General features: G+C 38.2%; 1 protein-coding gene across 17 annotated transcripts in view; it reads right to left on the bottom strand.

The window, feature by feature from the left end:
- Positions 1-4073: 4073 nt before the first annotated feature.
- MSI2 (musashi RNA binding protein 2) overlaps positions 4074-21196 on the bottom strand; it is a 388181-nt gene continuing 371058 nt past the window's right edge. For all 17 annotated transcript variants that reach the window (XM_039508152.1, XM_039508154.1, XM_039508155.1 and 14 more), the window contains 3 exons: positions 14151-14359; positions 12310-12387; positions 4074-8755 (listed from right to left, as the gene is read on the bottom strand). In XM_039508152.1, the coding sequence (XP_039364086.1) occupies positions 12346-12387; positions 14151-14359 (251 nt within the window). In that variant the 3' untranslated portion in view covers positions 4074-8755; positions 12310-12345. The remainder of the gene's footprint in view (positions 8756-12309; positions 12388-14150; positions 14360-21196) is intronic.

Genomic DNA, 21196 nt, shown 5'->3' with positions numbered 1-21196 from the left:
CTTTGTCCACTGGGGAGGGTTCTTCCTACTTACTTTGTAATATGTATCAATGGCCTTGCTGCAGTGCATCTACCCCAGTAGAGCCTGGACTGGCCAGGCTGGGTTACTTTGTGATGCATTTTCTTTTCACTTAGTTGCTCAGTTGCAAACCCCAGTAATTTGCAGTAGGACTCCCATGCCTCAGTGCACCGATGTAATGAGACGGGGCTAGTTAAAATGGGGCATGCCCCCACCTTAGCGTGACATCAGTTTTTACCTTGCATCAGTATGTTACTGGCCTAACCAGATTTAACCCTTGCTTAAATCAGTTCATTTTAAGGGTGTCCGTGGTGGCAGTTTGCCACTGTATGCCTAGATCAGAGGTTCTCAAACTGCGCCACTAATTAGGTGCCTGGACTCTGGAGAAGACGTACATGTAACGTGAGGTGGTGGTCTTGGTGCGAGGGGGCAGCGAGGCAAGAACAGGGGGCGGGGGGCATTTGGGATGTGCAGGGCTGCGGCGGCCAGAGCAAGAGGCGATTTTCCCCAGCTTGGGGGCTGTGGCTGCCAGGGAGAGAGCCCCCCCCCTCCTTCCCAGCCCCAGCTTGGGGGGCTGCTGTGGTGGGGGCACATCCATTGCGTTAGACAGGTAAGACTATTGCTATTAAAATATGAGCTGTGTGCTTCTTTTTGTAGAACAAAAAAAAACGTTAATTCAGTTTTTTTTATATAATGCTTTTATCCAAAGCACTTTACAATAGTTAGCTAGTGGTACAAACAACATTTGGAAAGGATCATTAAGTGGTCCGCCGAGACCCTCAGCAAATTTCAAGTGGTCTGTGAAAAGTTTGAGACCCACTGGCCTAGATCAATTTTAAATTGATTTAGTTAATCTGGTGCACTTTTAAAGAGGTTTGACTCTAGCTAATGGTTTGTAAAGCACCATAAAAGTGCAGGTATCTTCATGAAGAGGTCATACAACATGTTACATAGTTATTATCTCTTTAGAGGGCTTTGTTTAAAAAGCAATTCTTTTGTGTATTTCTGATCTAGAATATTATAGCACCTTGTTTTCTTCATTGTATTGTAAAGTCTGAAAGACACTGCAATTTTCTTTTGTCACTTTCTACCAGGGTTCTTTATTGTTCTTCCTATTGATCCTGGTCGCACCTCTTGTTAATGCTTGTTTTAGGAGCACTATTCATCTTCTGGTTTAACTCTGGACATCATCAGTTACACTCATGTTCACTTTTTAGAGACTCAACATCAGTGTCTGCTGTTAGTAGAGAAATTCAGTGGAAGTATTCTGCTAAATTAAATTGAATATTCAGGGGTTTTTTATTACTTTCTTTTTCTTTACCTCCAGCACAGAATACATAGCATTGTGCGCCTTGACATTTCTTTTGAATTTCCCATTCTAGTCTCTGTGGCTCATTTACATTATAAAAATTAGATGTTACTGATGAGCAGTGTCAGCCATGGGTTCAGATTAACTGTTTCTCTGTGATAGAGAGCAGGACAAAACCAGTTCAGACAATGCTGGTTAAAACATGCTTAGAGCAAGTCTGTCATGGTTTTCTGAAACAATGCAGAACACTTTTTATTCTGGTCTGTGTTAAAGCAGCATTCACCTGAATTGGGGCTGTCACTTATCAGCAACAAGTAATTTTTCTAGTGTAGAGTAGGGCTGACGGGTTATATTGACCACTTAGCTGCAGATTTACCATGTTTGCTTCCACAGCCTTGACACCAATCGTGCTGCATGCCTCAGGCACTGAGCCCAGCCTACTGCCATTGGCTGGCATATCTCAGGCTATGCCTTAGTCAGATCTCAATTAGCCGTGCAGTTCTGTGACAGCACATTGGGTAGGCCAGTAAAGGCTACATTGCTAGGTGTCTGTTACACAGTCATTTGCTCTTACCATGTACAAGAGTCCCTCCGGTAGAGAATGAGCCTGTGCTGTCACAGCTGTTGCAATTTAAAGGAACAACAGTTGTGTTCTGTTTCCTGGGTAGTGCATTTAATGATCTAACATGCTTTAAAAATGTAACTTGCCTTTGTTATCCTTCCTTCACTTTTCTGGGCATCACACATTCTAGCAAAGACTGTTGTATGTGTCTTCTAATTCTGCTACATCTCTACTTTTAGCCATTCTTCTCCTTTCACGTCTCAGCCTAGACTTGCTCTTTACCTAGTGTGTGCATCTCTGTTTGTCTGACCCCCATCAAGCTCTCCCTCTTGTATTTCATCACTTCCCACAGCAGGCTTTCCGGTACTGGCCCTTGTTGGAAACAGGAGACTGGATTAGTCGTTGGATCTGGTATGTCAATTTATCAATTCCTATTTTCTACCGGTGCAGGCATACACACACTCACATCACTCCCTCCCCCTGGGCAGATGGATTTTTTCAGGCTTTGCTTTCAGAGCACATAAGACACCTCCCCACACCAAAATGACTTTAAAATAAGCCATAAACTAACACAAATAGATATAAAAAGCAAAGGTTAGCGAGGAGAAAGGATAGGAAAGGAGGCAGTGAAGGTTAAAGCACAAGTGTGGGGGAATGAGAACTGGGTTCGTCTCTTAACCATGCCACTGTCTTTTGCTGTGACCAAGAAATTTAACAGCTTCGTTTCTTTCCCTGTTGTTAATATCCAGCGCCATAAAACACTTTGCAATCCTTGCAAAAAGTAGTATTATAGCAGATTCACCTTTTGAAGGAAAGAAATTGTAAGAATGCTCCTGCCTGTATCCAATAGACACTAACATTCTGTTACAGAGTCAGATAAAAGCCTGGGGAAAACAGTTTAACTGATTGTGTACAAAATCTGTGTCCTTTCCAATTAGTCAAATACAATTCCTACTCCTCACTCACTCTCCTGCTTTAGAACAGATATTTTAAAGTATGAAGTCTCCCTAAGGAGATGCAGGTTCCTATTTTTTTAAAAAAAGCAGGTTAGAGGTGGACAAAGTAATCCCCCAGAGCTTGGATTTCACAGAGCTAGGAGCATTGAGTCTGTACGTTCAACCAGCAAAATATAATACACTCGGAATAATTTTAAACGTGGATGCTCGTGGCTTTCCTAGTCTGACCATGGTGCAATCAAACATGTAACTACTGCAGGCAGAAAAATGTCCATTTTAAGTAACGGAGCCTCCTGTACATACCAACGGTATGGGGAAATCTGGCTTCCAATGGCAAATATCAATATCTATACCTAGTGTGTGAGAGAGAGCTCATTCTCCCCATCTAGATCTAGCTCAATAGAAAGTCTTCTCTAGCTACAGAGATTTATCATTAGGCGTAGAGATGACCCTCTATGTATAATCAGTAGAGCTCCACCCCATCTACAGTGATCCATTGCTATGTATAGAGATCTATACAGAACTACTGTTAGCTATAGACTCCATTGCAATCTAGATACCTCTATAGCGATCCTTCTCGATCTGTGAGAGCCACTGCTCTAAAGAGCTATCTTCACATAACTCTAGCTGTAGTGAGCTGTCTGAACGCATAGATAGCAAAGACAGCTTTCTCTGTACATGGAGCTAGCCAGAGCTATAGCTGTACCTCTCGATGGTTTGTTAAAACCACACCAGCTCAAGGAAAAAAATCTAGATGAGTATTTGTGTCTATAGTTATGTAGAATTCAACTCTCCCTCAACCTGCTGCAGTCTGAAATACTACACGCTACCAAACTGGAGGCAGGAGCATTACACCACTGTGTAATTACTATAACTTCCCCCTTGATTAAGACTGTGTCATACAAAAGGCAGTGTGTCATCATTTTCTAATGTAATAGAGACGGTGCTCTGCATTTCACACATCTGCTAGGGAGGATACATGAACTTACATGGCATGAAGGTTGTTTTCTTGGTGATAACTAGATTTTGTGCTCATTGTTCCAGCCAAGCACAGCAGAAAAACATACAATCAGCAGTTGCCCACCTGCTTCTAATGTGTATGAAGAGTATGGACATGTTAAGGTAAGAGCAGCAGCAGAAGGGGAAAAGATGAGAACAAATGCAGACCCTCTGGTATACACCAATACATTTCATACTCACTCATAATGAAGGGGACTCCACAACTCTGTTCAAAACAGTATTTTATTTTTTTGTCAGACAAACACATTGATTTCTGGACCACAGTAGAGGATGGAAACCTTTCACAAACTTATTTATTTGAAAATACAAATATAAAATTATACTTTCCACATCTGTGATGTGAGAGACCCCCATCCACATAGTATTTTACAACAGGGCTTTAGAAAGCCATACACAGAGACCTGAAAGATGCTTGATATATAGATACAGATATATGTATATGTGTGTGTGTATATATAGTTTAAAAAAAAAAGTCACTACCAAAGTTCTCATCAGTTCATACTAAAGTATAAAAGGAAGGGCTAGGCCTGCCACTGTGCCATAGTTTGTTTAGGTACATTTACTGATGGAATTCAGAACTTGTACAACATATAATGTTTTATATTTGCTATCCACTACAGTCAAAATGACACACAGAGATCCCACACGTGGTGTCAGAGTATGTACAGAATACAGTTTTATAACATGGGTGACTCCTGCTTCTTGTCAAAGTTTTTCAGCTTTGATTTTTACACTGAAATGAAATTCTGTCAAGACAATACATTCTGATTGTTTGGAAACTTGTGAACAGATCACTTAGATTGACTTTCTTAACTACTTGTTTTTGGTAAATTTTATTACAGTATTAAAGTATTGCTTAGCTTACAGAATCTCCTCATGTAGTGTTCACACACAAAATGGGTTTGAATTAGATTCTGTACTTATGAAACTCTACAGTGTATGTATGCAGACCACAGAATCTGCCTGTGTGTCTTCCATGCACTGTCTCCCAAACTTACACTAACTTTCATTTTCCTGTCTCATCTGTTTTGCTTTTAAAAAACACCCAGGAAAAAAAATCATCCACAAAAGTTCCACCCAGGAGACATTTCCACAGCATAAAAGATAACTATGAGTTAGTGTTTTTTGTAAACAATTTCATATATAACCATGGCTGACCGTCAATAAAAATGTAATAAACAATATTGCTTTATTATAGATTATGTTGCATTGAGTGAATGGCAGAATGAAACAGGATGGTTTTTGTGGCTGAAGTCACTAGCCCTCATTCACACTAAAGGTCAAAATAGCATTACAGGTTTTATAGCTGGGGGAAGAAAAAAAATCCGAACACCTTTCAGGTCATTATTACCCAATGATTAAAACTAATCTAGCAAGATGTGTAACATTCACCAGCTGTATACTGCTGTACAATGAAGAAAAAAATTACAGCAACAGAGCCATGCTACCTTAAAGTCCAAGCTACAAATTCAAATTAAAATGAACATTATGAAGTATAGAAAATAAAAAGGACAGATAGATCAGTCTTCATTTTAATCAAGTCAATCACAAATGAATATTATTTTTTTGGGGTGGGGGGAGGAGGGTAGTTACCCTCTTTAACTAAATTTACCTCGCTACTGCAATCCCTCCAAAATTTACATTGTGTTTAGTAACCAAAGTTGTCCCACGGTATCAGCACTTTGTATCATAATGCAGGTCTCCCAGAAATGGGTAGGGCATATCCCACTCTGGACAGGGACAGGAAAACCCGTCTCTGTGTTAATAGTGGACTTCAGGGGGGAGTAGGAGCTATTTTTTGTTGCCCATTTGCACAACTAGGCAGGAGTCTCTCTCTGATAACTCCCAGGGTAACAGTTCTAAATGGGCAAGATCAGTTGTATCAGTGCATTCGCCACTGTGCTTGACTAAAATAAAGATGTAGCTGAACCTTTGTGCTAAAATAATTTACAAAGAAAATCCTTCGAAATGGACTTCTAAATGAGCGGGGGACTAAAGTGAACCTTAGTCTAGGTAGCCACATCAAAAACATATCAGGTTCCACAATATTTGTGCTATGGGCCACTGGGACTTTTCAAAAGGTATATAAACATCTAAAACATATTCACACAGATTATCAATTTCTTCTGAGCATTCTTAAAAAAATATTTTTTCTCTTAGTAAAATCATTTTAATATACCATGCCTCCCTCTTTTAAAAAATAAATTAAAAAAATCCAGTTTTGCATATCTAGCATTAGCATTTAAGGTAGTATGGCACACCCCCTTTTTAAAGTCAAGGGTGGGGATCTACAAAATGCTTTAGGAGTTTGCCAGCATTTTTAACATTGTGAGACCTTTGGTTAGTTGAAACCACATCAGATCAGCAAAAAATAAAATAAAAAGACAGGAAAAAAGGAAGAAACTGCCCAAAATTATTAGCATTTTTGTCTTAAATAAGAGAAAGTTCTATCCTTACTGGTCCTAAATCTGAATAACTACATCTAAATTTTTAACCTTAATTACAATACACCTACCAATATGTACTAGAAGAGGAAGAGAGAAAGAGGAGGGGGGAAAATTCACTACACTAGCATCAGGACAGCACTCTTACAAGATAGCCATTTTATACACTATTAACATACAACAATGATCAACAAAGAATATTCTATGAGGTGATAGGGAATGGAGAGGAAAAACAAATGGTAGTACAGTACGTCATCAACATTGACAAAATATTAATAAAAAATTCCCTGACTTATACATTGGATCTCAGGGAATTTGGTTTGTGTTTTTTTTATTATTTTTATTTTTTAAAGAACTGTTATTTTATTACTTGATCAAGTCTCAATATTTAAAAAGCGTCCAGCATTTTGCTTAAACCTGGTTGTTCTGAAATAAGAAAACAAAAAACAAAAAAACTAAAATATTACACAAAAAAAGCATGATTTCATTTTTAAAAAACAAGAAAAACAAGGTTTTTTTCCCCATTCAGATAGCATTATGATGCCTTGTTTTTTTTAAAGATGCCTTGCTCTACCTGGTCTATTGAATGTCTACATTAGTCTACGTGTTAGTAAAATTTACAAAAATAGGAGTGCAGCAGCTCTTTTTAACAAATGTCGCATTCAGTGTCTTATACTGGCTGTACCTAAAGTACCAAATTTATAAACGTAACAATTTAAAAAAATATTAATAAAACTTGTCAATATTATGTTAAAAAAAGAAGAAATATATCCATACTACAGTATGTTCTTAATGCCACCTATCATGTTGTACTTCTATTTTGCTGTTGCAGGCCTATTTACCAATATTAAAAAAATTAAATTAAAAAATATCCTTCATAAGTTTCCTCCCCCAACAGAGGACCATATATATAACAGCCAAATATTAAACATGTGCAAATAGGAAACTGTCAGTTTTTCCCCCTACCAGTCACAGTGCAATGATGTTTTATACTTTTTTATATTTTTTTAATTCTGTTTACATCTACAATAAATTAAAATCTTCTGTCGCTTCTAGGGTGATACTTGTAGCACTGAGGTATTCCAAACAAACAAACAATAAAAAGGTTGCTTTCCTAATTTGTTAATATAGAAAATAATGGATAAAAGGTATAATGCAAGCTTTAACACTGCTCTTCCTATGGCGTGTTAGACACTGAAGAGGAATCTCTTCTCTGTCAGAGCTTTATAGGACATTTAGAGCAGCTGAAATGACTGGACAGCAGGTTGATCTAATTTAAAATAACGACTAATAAAGGTGTGCTTCAAACTTTAAATACTTTAAATATTAAAATTGTAGCTTCTTTTTCAGTCTTGGGAAAAAGCCGTTCTTAAATTAAAAATATAACTAAACTGTTACCTTTTAAGCTGTGCACATATGACTAGTTAATATGCTGGTATGACGCTAGTACAGTTATAAGGTCTAACACACCTACAGAGCAAGCTAAACAGTGTTAATCTAACTCTTATGGGCCAGCTCTGGCAGTTGATCTAAACGTTTAAAACTTTTTTTCTTCCATTTAGTAGAGAAACTGCCTTAGACTGACTCCATCACAAAAATATTTTGTATTTCTCTTTCTCTTTCTTAATAGTTTATATGTAGTTAATGGAATTGTATTTACAGGGTTTTTTTTGTTTTTTTTTTTCAGAATTCACAATTTCAAAAAACCTTATATCACCTCTTTCAACCAAAAAAAGCACTTATAGAAAAAGAAGGACACAAAAAAATTTTGCAGTCCTTACCTTATTGCCGAAAATAGATATAATTAGGTTAACAAAGACATCACAAATCAAAAGAACGGCTAGAGATCCTGCTATTCAACTACTCTCTCAGCTCCCATACAACGCAAACTAGAAACTTGACTTCAGCCCACCCGCTGCTCTTGCTCAACTTCTAATTCAGTGTGTGCTAAAATTCCACCTGAAAAGTTTTTACAGTTTCAGAATTGGTACCAAAAGACTGAGACTCATGTTACCATCTCAGCATCCTTTAAGCAACAACTACGTAAAACAAAAGGAAGGAAAAAAGAAAAGAAAACCCCTTAATATAAACAGTTACACTATGGTTAGGCTTTTACTAGATACACAAATTAGAACTACATGACTACGAGAGTATGTCAAATGCCTTGAAAAAATGTGATTCAAATAGATTTAAGGGGGGGGGACCCATCAAGAAAATAAAACAAAAGAGAAATGGATTATATATACATATTTTAAAAGCTGTTTTTATAGTACAGCAGATTCATGAGATGATGAGAGAGATTTTAAACAACCTAAGTCCATAGAGTGCCACCTCCAGTTTATTTATGTTATTGGTGATGATGTAGTGCTCAAAGTCTGATGATATCACCTGAACATGGGACCATTCAGAAACTTCGCCCTGTCTTGCCTGGACATCCAGATATACTCTATAAAGGATAAAAGAACACATAACATAACCAATTTTTTTGAGAGCAACAGAAGTTCTCAAATCGAATGCAGTTCCTCACGGGGTTTATTATGTACCTATATTTGTAAATAGCTCAGTGGAATTCCTGTGCAGGTCTTTGTATGTTCTTTTGTGCAATCGGTGCCACACAGAATAAACTTGACATATAATAGACCTGAACCAGGGATGTGCTGAGGACCAGTAGCTCTTGTTGGGAGCTCAGTCCCTTTCAGTATCAAACCCACTATTCATATGTGTAATATGAAAAAGATAATATCACTTAAATACAAAAAGTGAACAGAAATAGTCTAAACATGACCTATTCCGTTTATGTAAATAGCAGGTGATGTTGGCAAAGGGCCAGTGCATGAGAACTGTGCAAACTTTTTAATATCAAAATGAGAAGCGTCCTTAAACATTTGACACCTGTGTTTTGGGCCATAATCTGTTCTAAATCACATGGTATAAATCCAGAGTAACATAATTGAAGCTTATGGGGTTACTCTGGAATGAAAAGTATAGCAGAGCAGAATTTAAGCTATCGATCGTCTCTTTCACTAATATTTGGGAACAATAAAATATTACTAGATTCATCAGAAGTACTAGAAAATCTCCTAATACACCAGTCACACTATTGAGTTTACATAGCTTTATACATGCATATTCTAAAACTGTTCAAGTACTTTCTAGATGATAACTTTTACATGGGTACATTTCAACGGAATGATCACTTTTATTAGTGGATGTGTAACACCTAAATCACCGATCCTGCAAACAATTTCATATGTCAGTAATCCAACTGAGTGCAACAGGACTACTCTTCTAGGTCAATTTTTCCAGGATTGGGACAGAGGGGGGTAATTATTATTTAAACTTCACTACGGAAATTATTTTAATTATGACAAAAATAAAAAAACACTCCTACAATTGAGGGTCTATCTACAGTGCAAGCAGGCAGGGGTGTGATTTGCCTCTCATGTAGATGTACTCTGGCGCAGCGCCTCACAACCCTTCCAGACGATTGGAGCCCTTTCAGGAGTCTGATTTGTCTTGTGTACCCCCAAGTTTCACCTCACTTAAAAACTACTTGCTTACAAAATCAGACATAAAAGTGTCACACAGCAGACAATTACTGAAAAATTGCTTACTTATTTATACCATATATTATAAATCTTTTGGAATATAAATATTGTACTTACATTTCAGTGTATACTATGTAGAGCAGCATAAACAAGTCATTGTATGAAATTTTAGTTTGTACTGACTTTGTTAGAACTTTTTCTGTAGCCTGTTGTAAAACTAGGCAAACATCTAGATGAGCTGATGTACCCCCTGGAAGACCTTTGAGTACCCCCAGGCTGAGAACCACTGCTTTAGCAAGCTTGCTAAAATCAAGCAAGTGGGTTTCAGCATGGGCTGCACAAGCGAGTATGTACTAGGCGGGCTTGTGCTGCAGTGTCCTCACTTTAGTGAGCTAGCTAGAACACAGCTAGCACAGGTACGTCTGCACGAGCTGCAAATCACACCTGTGGCTGCCGAGCAGGTGTATACTGAGTTGTAGTCCAGCAGGAGGGAGATGAAGGAGATGCTGAAATCTTGCACACACAGAGTATGCAGAAGGGCTGAACCTTGACATGAACTTCACTGCAATTCATTTTAAGTAATGTAATTTGTAAAGACCCAGTTCAAATACTATCACATCCTATCTCGGTATCAAGATAAGATTTTTGCTTTACAGAAAGTCCTCTGCATGTGGAGAACCACTATATTAGCAGACCCTTGTAAGCTGGAGCAGTGGAGCCTGCCCACAGATGGAAGAGGAAACCATAGTGAGATAAGTGGAAGTATATTTTGGAAGGCACTGTCACAATTACAAATTTCAAACTCAATAGTCCTTGAGAAATTAATAATACGGACAATCCCCCCCCATCTATTTTAATTAGTAATTAGCGGTGTTAACAGCTATTTCTGTTTTTAAGTCATTAATGATTGCACTTGTAACACTGGCCAGTAAATAATGGTTACCCGTTGATGTGCTGTGGTAGGTTTAAGATGATTGCAATATATTAATTTTGTTAACATTTCCTGTCTTGTGGCATTATTAGTTCAAATTACTGTTTCTTTAAAAATCCCCAACATGCTTTGAGCTCCACAGCTTGTCTTTATGAAGGATATAGACACAACAATAGTGAAAATATTATTAAATTAAATATTATTATTAATATGATTAAAATATAGACCAATTACTGTGTGTGTCTGTGTCTATACACACACTGTAACGTCACCAAAAATAACTAGGATTAAAAATGAGTGCTTATCCATTTTACTCTCCCCATAAAAATTATATTTTGTGGACCAAATTAGTTCAGGAAACATTCTTAAAAATTTAAAATACACATTTATGCAGGAGATACTCATGACCATTTCTTGTCATACATTAAAGGAGATCATAACATAGTAATAGTTATAAACTGATCAATGTACTATCTCTATTAGATACAAAAATCATGCAGCCCAGCATCAGTGGGCATTTTGTGGGGTGATCATGGCTTGATGGATAAGGGGTGTGTGCGCGCGCGGGATTGTTTTTCTAGGCAGGTTTTTTTTGCATATATTGGTAGATACACATACAGATTTAAGTACCCTCCACACGTATTGTAACAATCCCACTCCCCTTTGTAATTATGATTTTAATTCCATAGATTTATTTGAAATTTAAAATGTGACTGATCAGATTTATTCCTAGCTAAGAATCAATAGAAATAAAATTTGACATTTAAATTTATTTTTGTATCCGTATAGAAAAATGTAAACTACAAAGGTAAACACATGGTTTAATAGGTATAACTTTTGTTTTGTATTGACTGACTTTTTAATTTACATTATTAGAGGTATAAGAATATTCATTTGCAAAAATGAATATGCCAAAAGGCCAAACAATTTTTTTTTAAAACATGTAATTAACTCAAGCTCAGTTAAAAGGGTAGGAAACTGGCAGTGATCCAAATACTAAGGTAATGTCTTTAATTTAATTTGCTTAGGTTTAATTTTTTAATCTAGATAATTGCTCTATGGTTACTAGTAACAATGTTATCTCATAGCTGTAATATTTGGTACAGTACTTAATTATGAATTATGGTTTTCTTTGCAATAAAGCAACGGTGTTCACTTATTTTTAGAAAACTGCATTCATAGCAAATCCGTAATCCTCACAGCAATGCTGCCTACTGACACTTTTTCATTTGTTTCCCCAAAGACTTCTGGAATCATCATTTATTCCTTTGGGTTTTAAAGAATGCCAGCAACTGCTCTAAGCTTAATGAATGTAAAAACACTAACTTTGTTGGGTTCCAGCTCCTGATTCTCTTCCAGTTTCCAACCCATAAGATTGATTTTAAAATAAACAATTGCAAAAAGGAATGATTAAAGGCCAAGGAAATAAGAAAATGAAGATCAAAAGGTGTTTTCTTAATTTAAAATATATACGGGAAATAGTAGCTTAGCATAACATACAAATGGTATATATTGTAATACCTCAAAGTGAGATGGCAACCAACCATGTGTAACGTTTCAATGGTATCCATTTGTAAAAGCCGTTGCAATCAAAGGTCCCTAAAATTGTACAATTATTAAGGTCATCAGTGTTCTATACATGGGAACAGATTATTATTAATTTTTTGGCAAGTAATTATCAAAGGACTTGAAAGACTGTGTTGCCAGCATGAATATGTGTTTAAGAAAGCTGTTCTCTGGTCACCACTGACTTGATGTGTTGAATTCTAATGTTACCTTTCCAAGACGCTAATCTTCTCACACCCCCCCTCTAAATTTTGGGTTTTTTAAACATTAGGATTAGTAAATGGACAATGTTAAAAAAATAAAGAATAAAAAAGACCCCCATGTTCTCGATAAGGTTATGGGGGGAGAGAAGGAATTAGGAGGCTGCCAATCTGCACATCAGAGAGAAAATACTTCCTTAAAAAAATGATAATACAGACAAAACAAGATGCCAAATGTTGTATTATTATTTGACAATCAGGATGTTGCAGAGGTCAAAGTGCACAAGTTTTCAAGAACAAACAGGTCTTTTTCTTTAGGCGAAAAGTGGAAATGAGGGGTGTTGTAAGTGGTGATAGATGGCAGTTTAAATTGATGTAGCTCTTGGCAGAATAATAATAATCCACATTTCAGAGCACCACTGATCCAATGAGATTGTCAAGTTACTTAAGTGACCTTACGATGGGAATGGAATTGAACAAGAATTCAGAACATTAGGGCACAACTAGAAGGCTGCAAAAAGGTATTTAAAAAATACAATGAAAACCACACTAGTTAATTTCAGGAGCTTTGTCTGCACTACATTTTTTCCCCCAACCAATTTGGCTAAAATATGAACATTACTCTCCTGTTTGGTTTTGAGTAATCTTTTGAAACTTCTCTATACATCTAAGATGGAAAACACACAATGAAAAAAAATCTCATTGTTTGCTTAAATTTTTTTTTCCAGGTAGCTGATTTCCCATTTCAAAGACTGACAGCCACTAAACAGATTCAAACACATTCATGCTAACACACAGAGGTAAAACAATACAATCTGAAAAACAGCATGCAAGTTTGTTAAGTAAATTTCCATTGCCTATATTAGTTAGATGATAGAACCATGAAAATATGTCCCATTGACTTGAGAAAAAAAATAGTAGGGACTTACTTGTGACCTTCCAATTTCAAGAAATGTTAGCAATAAACTACTCATCAACATGTTGAGCACACATCATCTCAGGCTAACTTTTCTTCTTCAATTCCATACTAAGTCTCTGATTCTGCAAACACTTGTGCACGTACTTAACTTTAAGCATGTAAATAGTCCTACTGACATGAGTAGGACTATTCATCTGTTTTAAATTAAGGACATGTATGTTTGCAGAACTGGATATGCTAAAGCAAAGGACCACTTTCTCTTCGATAGAGATAAAGAATTGGGGCATTATATGCCATTCGGTGCCTCAGCCTAAAATATTTGTTCTACAGAAATAGAGAGACTTAAATTTAAAATGAACAAACTTTAAGCATTTTTTAAAATATTACAGTTTAATGTATGTCAAATCTATAATGGAGGAGTAGGGGGTCATACAAGCATTTTCAATTCCGCTTAGAATTCAAGTGCCAGGGCAGTGGAGTGTGCCATTTTGAAACAAGTCTATTAGTAGATTGAGCAAGTTAGATAGAATAGTATCACAAAATGGTAAAAGGCTATGTGAGCAGTGCACCACACAATTCATTTTTCATTAAAAAACAAACAAACAACCCTCTACAAAATGGTTCCTGAACTAAATTCAAACTACCCCCGTGGAGAAGGGAAAGAAATGGTTACTTACAGCGATTCCATGGCCAAAGCCAGAGCCTGGCTGAGGACTGGCAGCACTTATGTAATTACCAACACCGGAGTCCTGACTGGCTGTACCGTAGAGGTCTGCGACTGGACCTGGGCTGTTAGCCCCTGGAAATCCTCCTGGCCGGGCTGGATTGGAGCCTGCCGGGGAAGCGGGTGCGCCAAAATTCGGTTGAGCACTGTAGCTATTCAAGACTGGTGTGCAGAGAATAAAGCTGGGTATGAGGCTAGAAGCCGAGCATGCACAGTTATTACAAAGCCAAACACTAGAATAAACAGCCTAGGCCCAACTTCTAACACTTAACCAAGGCCATGCGATAGGAGAGCAAGTACTGAATAATAGTCAGCCCATACTACTAAGAAGCTTGGAGCTCCAAATATATATAGATAGATATATATATATAAAAACAATCATTCAACACACTACTGCAACCAGAGACTGTAGGTGCTCATTTTCACCAAATTATCACAAACTATATCGATATTTTTCAACATCTGATTTGATGCTCATGCAGTAGTAACAAGTTTTCTAGATCTGGGCACGTCGAGACAGCATTCACATCCCATGCAAACTACAAAGGAACTAGTTTTAGACTACACATTGTGTTAATATTGATATTAAAATGTTGACAGCAAATAAAGCAAATCACATCTAGTAAAATCATTTTTGGATCCATTCAATACTTTACCAAACCTCCCCCCCGTCCCCCGCCACCCTTTTATCTGTAAGCTATATAAAGATTTCATCATCTAAAAGGTTTGTTTTTTTTCTAAAAAAAAATGGTATGGAATGGAACATTTTGGAGTAACTTTTTTTTTTTAATTGTTATGAAGGAGATTTTTTTTGTTTTGTTCCTTAGATTTGGAGAGCGAGGACCTCCCTCTGTCTCCAAAACTGCACAAAATAAGTAAGTGAAGATCAAAACCAAAAAAGAATTCCATAGGATCTATGACACTCACCTCCTTAAGGGGAAGTAAAATAATTTTTTTTAAGTCAGGAAAAGATGCTAACGGATAAATTTGGATCTTTAAGCATGTTAGATGATCAGATTTTGGCATTTCTCACAATCACTCTGGAATGTAAAATTTATGAGTAAAAGACTTGACTGCAAAGAGAAATCTTAGCAGGCTAGGAAGACTCAAATGAAAATAGCCTGCTGCAAGATAAACCTATGTTACTTCCAAGGTCCTTACAGAGTGCATAGAGACATGCCTGTATGCACCACAAAGCCCACCTATTCTCTCACAGCATCTCCTTGCAAGCCAGATAAAGTTAGTGTATATACACGCATGTATTTTAAACTGCTCACAGTTGGTTTCAATTTCCCTCACTTAATTAGACTAGACCGAACAAGATGCTTGCAAATAAATAAGAACAGTGAAAGGACAAATAAATCAAAAAGATATGCAGTCTGGCAAGGCCTCAATTAAATAAACCTTAGTTATCATTCTATTTGTAACAGTTAGTGAGGTTTGAGTTTTAGTCATCAGCTCCGAAGAGGCGGGTATTTAAACACCTTTTAAAAACCCCTTAAATATGGCAGATGGAATCCACACCATGCCCTGAAGAGACCCATCCTTCTCAAATCTAACTGCACAGGCTGTTCCACCTAGGTATAGAGAGACAGACCTAAAAGTGAAATTTAATACTGCACAGTCATACCCAACCTTTCATTATCTCTGAATTATTAGTATAAAGTAGCTATTAGAAACAGGCTCGAGCTGCAAAGTTTTGTATTTCCCCAAAAGTTCAAGGCTGTACAGCTCCAGGGTTTTGGCCTCTCTCTTTTGCTGAGTCTCCTGCAGACAATCATAGAATCATAGATGATTAGAGTTGGAAGAGACCTCAGGAGGTCATCTAGTCCAACCCCCTGCTCAAAGCAGGACCAACACCAACAAAATCATCCCAGCCAGGGCTTTGTCAAGCCAGGCCTTAAAAAACTCTAAGGATGGAGATTCCCTAGGTAACCCATTCCAGTGCTTCACCACCCTCCTAGTGAAATAGTGTTTCCTAATATCCAATCTAAACCTCCCCCACTGCAGCCTGAGACCATTATTCCTTGTTCTGTCATCTGCCACCACTGAGACCAGCCAAGCTCCATCCTCTTTGTAACCACTCTTCAGGTAGGAGGGGAAGTTAGGAGTTAAACAGGGGATGAGTGAAATGTGGCAGCTTGTAGACGCCCTATCCCTGTAATCTGCAGGTAAGAACTGAGCTGATCAATTGCAGGTTTTTATTGCCGATGAAATCGAAGAGTGAGCAAGTCCTACTTCTCTGTCAAGAGACACCCAGAAAAGATTATAGTCCTACGCTAAGAACCTTTCCAATGAACAAAATGGGCTTTGGATCAGCTCCTTGTTAAAAATTACAACAATTTATATGCAAATTTGGTACAGCCAACATAGCCTTCAGCATCACACACTGTGGGAGTCTTAAGTCCATTGAGATATGATCATTCAGGATTTCCCATTACGCCACTGGCTCAGAATTGAGCAATCTTTCACTGTGCTGTATCAGCAAGAGTTAAAGACCCCTCAACTAGATCAATTAACCAGCAAAAGTAAAATGGCAACCAATGGCTTTGCAATGGTCGGAAAGTCCATTTTACAAAATAAATTGTGCAATGTGGCTCTTTGTAACTGGTAACAGGAGGAAGTAAGTAGGTCATCTAATTCAGCAAGTTAAAAGAAATAAGGCAAGAAGAGAGTAAACAGATTATTTTGGAACACGCTGGCAAACAAAGCACCATTTTTTAATATTAAAGATTAAATGTCAAGATAACATTTGGCCTTCTCACTCAGGAAGAAAAATATCCAGCTGAGATATTCAAAAGCCCTTTATTATCTTGCTCTAGCACACACTTTTTTCTGGTTCAATTAAATGGATACAGGTTTTACTGCCAAGTCACACAGAAAACCTGGTTTGCCCAGTTGAGCAAATCCATGGGTCTCTAACAGGCCCACGGGAGGGAAAGAAACCATTTTAAATTTCCTTCATGCTGATTTGCAAAGAATGCAGACAGGGCCTTTACTGAGGAGGACGTAAGGACACACATTCCTTAGAAACAAACCATGTCAGAAGGAAAAAATTAACCGTGTGCAGGGGAGATAAACAAATAACCCCAAACAGTCCAACCATCAGCCAAAAGTCACAAGAGATGGCTTGTGGCAAACCTTAAAAAAAAATAACACTGCTGAGTTTTAAGAGCGTTCTCAGTCTTGTTCCATCCTAGCAATGGCGTCAATGACACTGAAATAATTGTACCGTCATTTCTCTCACTTGCTTTTAATTCTCATATTGAAACATATGCATGTGTGTAGGGCAGGAAAGGGTTAAAAAGAAGTGTCTATTATTATGAAAGACACCACAGTCTGACCAGCGGTGCAGGTTTTGACTGTAATGTGTCTTAATGATGTGGATAATAGATACCCTCTGTGTGATGGTGTGTTACTGCATTGGCCAGATCTTCTAAGTAAAGGTAATTTTGAAGACTCCATTTCAGAACATGATTTCCTGGGAAAACCCAAAGTCATAACAATGTCAAGAAGCAGTGGCAATCCCTAGAGAACACAGGGCAGATTATACATAGAAATATGCCAAGGGTTTAATTAAAGACAAACAAAAACAAAAAATATTTACAAAATAGGCCAAATTTCTCCTTGGTGTAACTCACTGAAGTCAATGGAGGTGACACCTGGGCTGAACAGGTCCCTCTATTTTCAATATTAATTTCAAGATACAATGATAAAATTACACTATTTAAAACAACGACCAGTTTCTAGAGAGTTGTGCTGTATTCTAGCATGGCTGTTCTACTCTACGGCTGTGTCAAAATCCATAAGAGGAGAGAAGCTAGAGATGGAAATGACCAGATCAGAGCATCCAGCTTTCTACATGTGTGGATTAGAGACCCCCACAAGAAGAAATCGCATATCCAACTAACGTGGTGCTGCGTGTGTGGAGGGGAGTGGGAGAAACATTTCAAAGCTTCAAATATTTGTATTTACTTAAAATGTATTTGAAAGGATGAAGTATTGGGGAGGTGGAGCTGGCTGACTGGCAGATCTGGATACTGATGCTTAGAGCGTATATCCAGTGATTACTGAAGAAGCAACTGTATGAGCCTCAAAAAATACCACCTCAAGTCTAACAGGAGCAGCAATATGGGCTAGACCCTCAGCTAGTGTAAATCAGAAACGCTCCGTTACTTTTGGTGGAGCAATATTGATTTACACAGCTGAGGATATGGGACAGATCTTTTAGGACAGTGAAAATGGCAAGCCACCTCAAGCAGAGACTTCTCCTTAGATGACCCCCTAACACTGATGGATTTTATTGAGGTTGTCTTTTGGTACCCATTGTGGTAAACTGAAGATGGAACAGAGCTAAGGACACTCATTTGTTCTCCCTGGATCACACTGAGGGAGCTCTGGAATGTGAGTTAGACAGAAACAAATTCCCCTTGTTAAAATAAAATAATCATCGTAACGTACAGTGGCATGCCATTTGTAGTGAATTCCACAAGAGAGCAGCTCTGTTTATAGTCATGAATGAAAACCCCATTTCAATGCACTGCCCTGTGCAAAATGTAAGGCTGATATTGAGAATGAAGTTGTTCTGTGCAAACATAACTAAAAATAACAATTTACTAGAAGAGGATTCTACTACGTACAGAGCAAGGAGAAGAGGGGATGGAATGTGAGTATCCCCTAGGTATTTACTACCCTGCATGGGAGATAAAATGGGAACTCAAAAGATCTCAAAGGAGGATTTCCCATGCTTACAGGAGTTGCTGACTGATGCCAATATGCTGCTAATAGTAGCACAAATCGTTTAGCAACAAGTGGCTATAACACCACAACCAATAATATATGAAGACACATCAGCATCCAGGGTAAAATCATTCAATTTGCAACTGCAAAAATCATAAGTGGATGACTAGAAAACACTTGCTTAGTGGTTTTCTGAAAGGAAGAGAGAAAACTAAAAGCCACCAAACAGATTTCTATAAGCTATCTAATCTCTCCCCATTGAGTTTTGCTGACCTAAAGGTAGGGGACTATTGTTTTCCAATATCATTTTTGGCTGTCAGTCCAAGGAGATCAAGAATTAAGTGTTATCCATTCTCCCTTTCCACCTAAGGCACCAACCAGCTGATGCAAGTCTCTACTTAGCATAAAATCACTGATGATTCAGCATTAAACATGGGCAGGCACAGTTAACTTCCTCCACTGCTAGGGATTTTATTGTACTTGTGAAATCTTGATGATCAGGCCCCACATTTTCCACATGCCTTAAAAAGTTTGGGTTCAATTTACTAACCAATTGCACATGAAACCATCCTGCACAGAACATTTCACAGCAGAAGAACTTCAGCCTAATAACTTGAACCTTCGAGTTTCTCATATGCAGAATTTGTGGTCCCAGTCTTTACGAGCAGATACTGTACCAGAGTAGTGTCAAGAGAGATGTGGGAAAGATTGTATACATCTGTGATTTATATCTCACACACAACCCAGGAGTCCTCAGCATAAAACTGAGGATCTTCTAGATTTCCTCAGACCCAACCACTCCTTTCCAGTGGTATCTTACCCTGAGGATTAGATGGTCCAGTGCCTAGAGCAATTGTAATCAAGGGGCAGGATCCATCAGATGGGGCAGAGAATGGGATGCATACATTTTTTGTTCAATATGTGTTTTGACTTAGTTGTGTGTCTTGTTACAGACCAACTGGCTGTGCTCTGATCATTCACTGTGTCTAGTAAATTTTCACCTGTACATGAAGTTTTGCCTGTTGGCTGAATTAGGCACCAATTCACTGTGCAGCCTATAGGGGGCGGGACAAATATTTTTTACCTCCTGTCTTTAAGAGGTGTATGCTGAAGGTGGCTATTTTCAGTCTAGGCCCAGTGCAAAAGGAAAGACTAACTTGACACTATCCTTTCCCCCTGCCTTTCCCTCCTCCAGTCCACATACCCACCCATGAGGTCCTACACAGCAGCTGCCCTTCTCCTGACCTCCTCCAGAAACCTGTCAGCTCTGCTTCTCAGTTGGTCAACAGGTAGGGTGACCAGACAGCCAGTGTAAAAAATCAGGATGGGGGTGGAGGGGAATAGGAGCCTATATAAGAAAAAGCCCCCAAAATCGGGACTGTCCCTATAAAATCGGGACATCTGGTCACTCTATCAACAGGATGGGTGCTAACGGGCTGAATATGCTCCCTCTTCAGCACTTTCAGTCCTCGCTGTCCTACAGTGAGCAACCTGGAGTGGGAGTCTTTGCCACAGCAGTGCCATTTGGGTGGACTGGAGTTTAGGAAGCACTAAAAGGCTACTACAAAACAGAGGTCAAGATGACTTGGGAAATTCTACCATCACACACTATCTGCAAAGGGAAAGCAATGCTTCTCTGTCAGTGGAGCAGCAGGGTCAGTGCACCAGTATCACAAGGGAGCTAAGAGGGATGGAGAATGTATAGTGGGAACCAGATTGAGAAGATTATTGGGGTAGAGCTTCCAGTTTGACCTCTTGCAGCCACAGCAAGCCAACAAAGTCCCAATATGAGTTGAAGCCAAATGAGTAACACCCAGCAGTGACAGCACCACAGAAAGGTGGCAAAGCCTCCGTGATGGAAAAGGAGAAAGGAAAAAGGATGCAAAAATTAAAATGATTATAACGTATGAGTTCTCATGTCAGGAGCTGAGCAACCTGCATTAGCAACACTATTTTTAATGATGATTTGTATTACACTAGACCCCAGCAATTCCAACCAAGAATCAGGGTCCATTGTGCTATGCACTCTATAGACACAGGAAGAGATTATAGTCTAACTCGATCAGCTGGCAATAGGAATTATTATCCCCATTTTACAGATTGGGAACTGAGGCACAGAAAGATTAAGTGACTTGCCCAAATTCATATAGGGAGTCTGTGGCAGAGCTGGGAATTGATCCTGGGTCTCATACCAAGTGCCTTAATCACAAAGCCATCCTTCCTCTCATAGTTTTCCTTTTTAATTGTCACTTTTAGCAT

The sequence above is a fragment of the Mauremys reevesii genome, linkage group 20 (genome assembly GCF_016161935.1).
Source record: "Mauremys reevesii isolate NIE-2019 linkage group 20, ASM1616193v1, whole genome shotgun sequence".
NCBI classification, from domain to species: Eukaryota; Metazoa; Chordata; order Testudines; family Geoemydidae; genus Mauremys; species Mauremys reevesii.
This window is presented reverse-complemented; position numbering and strand designations above follow the sequence as displayed.